The following is a 4,734-nucleotide window of genomic DNA, read 5'->3' as shown; positions in this document are numbered from 1 at the left end:
GGCTAATGCGCTGCAGCTGTGTTTGCGTAAATGTCAACAAAATGGAAAAACTTCGGGTGCGAATTCGCACCAGTATACCGTTTGAGGGTTAATAATTTGTTATGTCACTTACATTGAGGTAACGACCAATATTTCCATTAGTTTTGGCATCCATGATATAGACAGCCTCATCCTCGCCAAAGAAATCTCTTACAGATTTAAAATTAGATCTTTCAATTTGAGCTGGCTCGACAGTTAAATCGAGTTTTCCTGGCTCTCGTCGAGTCGATTCTTCTTCATCACTTAGTGTAATGGTATCATAGTTAGAATCGCGACTTTCGGATTTTTCTGAATCTGCTTTAGAGGATGATTTTGAATCTGGCCTGAAAGATTTTTGGTCTGGTTTGGAAAGTGACTTATTTTTCTTGTCATCGTCTGTAGCGTCGCCTTTCAATTTTTCTCCCTTTTTTCGCTTTCGAAGACGTTTGCTAAAAAGATCAGAGAATTATAATCGAGAATTTTCAGGAAGGATTTCAAAAGATTTCACAATGACTTTGAAGATTTCAGGAATACTTGTAGAGCAAATTTCGAGAGTGATCGACACCTCGATTATGATTGAAAATCCTACATATTTTTTACTTTTAACATAAAATTTTTAAATTGTTCCCTTTTGTGATTAGAGCATTTTAATTCTGAACGTTCTCAAAAATGAAATTAATTCATACACGTCATTTTTGAAAACTCACAAAAACTTTCTCCCTTAGATTATCTTTTGTTTAAAATTCATATTTTGTTGCTAATAAGTCAACTCGAATATTTTTTTAGTGAAAAATATCTTTTTCTGAAAATTTGTTGGTTTAAACATTTTTTAATTCCTCCTTTTTTAGTAGAAACATTACATCTTCTTGGATTAAAAAAGAAAATTTAACTATATCCTAGAAAATTTGCCTTTTGTTTAAAATTCATATTTTTACGATGAAAAGTCAATTGAAATCGTTTTGGATAAAAATTCAACTCTTTTTTTGAAAATTTGTCTGTTTGATTTCAAAATTCAATCGTTTTAACAGAAATTACATTTTTTCGGATAAAAATGCAACTGTTTGGGTAAAAATGTGACAATCTTGTTAAAGTCATACTTTTTGGTTTAAAAATCGACTATTTACTAGGAACTTAGCTTATTGTTTACAATTCTTATTTTGATGTTGGAAAGTGAACTAGAATTTTCTTAGGATGAAAACGTAACTATTTTCTGAGTTTTTTTTTTAATTCATCTTTTTTAGAATAAATGTATTTCTTGAATAAAAATGCAACTGTTCGGTTAAAAATTCATCTCTTTTTTTAAACTTTCTTTTTTTAATTTTAAAATTCACCGGCTTTAGCAGAAATTACATCTTTCTTGGATGAAAATAAAACTGTTTGGTTGAAAATTGAAGAATCTTGTTTAAAAGTTGAAAAGAGAATTAAAAACTTTTCTGTATTAAAATTCAACAATTTTTTGACATTTTTTGTTTTTAATTAAAAATTCATATGTTCTAAGAGAAAATGCATCTTTCTCAAATAAAAATGCAACTATTCGGTTACAAATTAAACTATTTTGTTAAAAAGTCAGACTTTTTAGTTGAAAATTCTATGGTTCTGTTGGAAATTTAACTACTTCGTACAAATTTCACTTTTTGTTTAAAACTTATATTTTGGTGTTTAAGCATGAACTGAAATCTTTTCCGGAATAAAGTTCAACTTGTTTTTCGTACAAATTAATTTCTTGTTCAAAAATTTATATTCTGACGGTGAAAAGTCAACTGAAATTTTTTTTAACAGAAAAATCAACTTTTTTTTTAATTTATCATTTTGATTAAAATTTTCTTCTTTACTTGATTTATTATTTTGTTATCGAAGGCTTGTTTTTGTTTTAATTTTTTTTCTTGCATACCTGATGGACGCATCTTCAGAGGTCACTCGGAGGTTCGGATGATCGCGATATTTAGAGATGTCGAAATCTTCATCAGATTCATTTTCAGGAGGCTTAGAAGGGTCTTCCTCGTCGCTCAACATATCCTTTAGATTTGATCCACCACTTAGTTCTAATTCGGGATCGAGAACGTCTGCCTCGTAGCCTTCCTTTATTCCTTCAACAACTTCAACGTAATCCAATTCGGCAAGGTATTCGTCACCATAATTTTTGCCTCCTTCGTTTGCACCCTGGATTCATAAGTTTCAGAAATAATAACAAATCCCTCACAAATAAAAAAGGCTAATTATATTAAATTGCGATATTATACCTGTTCCGTGAGCAATCTTCCAGCGTAAATGCAGATGAATGAACCCTGGGGGATGTCATTGAGACACCTGATTCCCCACCCACGTGGTGCCGTTTTGAATACCTGCAATTTCAAAGTCAAAGGATGTTGAACGACTCTGTTTAGACAAGTTTTTATTGAGCATTTGCACCGCGAATTGCACTCGTAGATACCAGTAGTAACGGGTTCCGGAAGTCGTTTGTAAATGTATCCAACAGCGGTGTTTGGAACTCGACCTCCCAGAGTTGCACCTTGAATGGTCAATTGCCAGCACTGACATTTATCTTTGTCCTAAAATAAAACCAATTAATGAGACAGTGTAATTTAGGGGCCGTACTTACTTTACGTAATTTTTATTTTCCAGAAATTTTTTCCTAGTTATTTATTGCTAATAGAATTAGACAGGGTGTCTGAGAACTTTCTTTTCAAAATTCCCTGATTTTTTTCTTGACTAATTTTTTATTTTTCTTCATCATTAATATTCCAACACCAGAATTTTATTCTTGTAATATTTTTAACATAGAATCTTTTATAAACAGAATAAAAAAGTATTTCAGGTACAAATGAAAAATTTATTAATTTATTTTAAACAAAAAAATGTCTTTTCTATTATAAAAGATGACTTTTTAACGAAATACTTAAATTTTCAACAGAATAATTAAATTTTGAACATTATAGTAGAATTTTCAAACTAAAGCGATAACTTCCCAACAAAAAAGTGCAATAGTTTGTATTTCAATCGAAAAAGTTTAAATTTATACATATGAAAAATAATTTTAAAACTAAAAAGATAAATTTTGAACGAATAAAGATTTTTCACTCAAGAAATAAATCAAAGTTTATCTGAATTATTGAAGCTTCAAGCCAGAAGACGAATTTTCTATACAAAAATTGAATTTTTAAACAAAAAATACGACTTTTCAGCAAAAAATTAAGTTTCCACGAACTGATGCACTTTTACCCAACAAGCATCAAATTTCAAACCAAGAAACTGATTTCAATTTTTTTTCTTCGCTTTTTTCGGATGTCAACCCATACATTTTTTCACTCGGCTCAAAAACTATTTGACTTTAAATTACGCCCAATCACTTCTTTGTTTATAAATTAGTAGAGTTTCAAAGACTAAATTTTGTAATTTACTTGCATTCTTTTAAATTCGCTCAACTATATTTAATTCAATGAAGTTTTTTAGTTTTTATTTAATTGATCCTAAATTGTTTTAGCTTTACCTTGAGTTCTTAGGCATTTTATCAAACTCTTTTAAATAATTTTAAAAAATAATAAAAATTTTTAAAAAGTAATTTCTTTCTACTAAAAAAAAGGAGAATTTTTAACTACAAATAGAAAAGTTACATTTTCAGTTAAAAAATTAATTTTATACAAAAAAAGGCGTTTCGATTAAACAGTTGTATTTTGAGCCAAGGACCCTGCCTTCAATAAAAAAATGAATGTTTAACAATGTAGTTTAACTTTTACCAAAGTAATTTAATTTTCAATTAAAAAAGATTATTTAAAAAAAAAAGTTAAACTTTCAATGAAATAGATGAATTTTCAACTAAAAATATAAATCTTAAAAAAAAAAAGAATTTCTTAACAAAATTATTCAACCGAATCTTTCAAACAAAATAGCTGAATACTCAAACAAAGAAGAAAAATTTTTAACGAAAAAGTCGCATTTTCATAAAAAAAAAATAAATAAATTTACACTGAAATAAATTAATTTGTCAAAAAAGATCAATTTTCAACAACAAAAAAATGAATTTTCTGTTAAAAAAGATTTCAGTTGACTTTTTACGATAATAATATGAATTTTTAAAAAATAAATAAGTTTTTGCGAAAAAAATTAAATTTTCAATCCAAAAAGTGGAATTTTTAACCAAAAAGGTTAACTTAACAAACATGTTAAATTCTCTACCAAATAGTTGTATTTTTATCTAAAAATATCAAGTTTCTCTTAAAACAGAAAAATGTTATTCAGAAAAAAAAAATCAAAAAAACTAGTTGAATTTTCATCCAAAAAAGATTCCAGTTGCATTTTCAAAATAAAAATATAAATTTTCTCAACAAAAAATAAGTTTATAAAAAAAAAGGTATTTTTTCAACCAGAAAGGATGAATTTTTAACAAATTAGTTAAATTCTCTACTAAATAGTTTCTTATTTTTATCAAAGACAGATGAAAATTGTACTGAAACAGATGAATTTTTAATAAAAACAGCCCTTTTTTTATGGATAAACTTTCATTTAGAAAAATTTCAGACCATTTTTCAACACCAAAATATAAATTTTGAACAAAAAGTACATTTTCTTCGAAATAGTTGAATTTTCAACAAAACAGCAGAATTTACAAACAAAATTTTTTCGAAAATTCAACTTTTTAAGATATCACTTCATAGGAAATTTCATGGCGCATCTTTTTTCTCTCGACAAAAAAGTTGTATCTTTCACTGTTTCTGTAAA

At 27.3% G+C, this 4,734-nt stretch overlaps 1 protein-coding gene across 1 annotated transcript in view; it reads right to left on the bottom strand.

The window, feature by feature from the left end:
* Nucleotides 1–4,734, bottom strand: part of LOC117176819 (histone-lysine N-methyltransferase eggless) — a 20,370-nt gene that overhangs the window by 722 nt on the left and 14,914 nt on the right. Inside the window, exons 11-13 of the mRNA XM_033367140.1 lie at nt 2,259–2,567; nt 1,910–2,178; nt 113–467 (exon numbers count right to left, since the gene is read on the bottom strand). Of these exons, the coding sequence (XP_033223031.1) occupies nt 113–467; nt 1,910–2,178; nt 2,259–2,567 (933 nt within the window). The remainder of the gene's footprint in view (nt 1–112; nt 468–1,909; nt 2,179–2,258; nt 2,568–4,734) is intronic.

This window comes from Belonocnema kinseyi, chromosome 7 (assembly GCF_010883055.1).
Source record: "Belonocnema kinseyi isolate 2016_QV_RU_SX_M_011 chromosome 7, B_treatae_v1, whole genome shotgun sequence".
NCBI lineage: Eukaryota > Metazoa > Arthropoda > Insecta > Hymenoptera > Cynipidae > Belonocnema > Belonocnema kinseyi.
The sequence above is the reverse complement of the archived record's forward strand: the minus strand, read 5'-3'. Positions and strand labels throughout refer to the sequence as shown.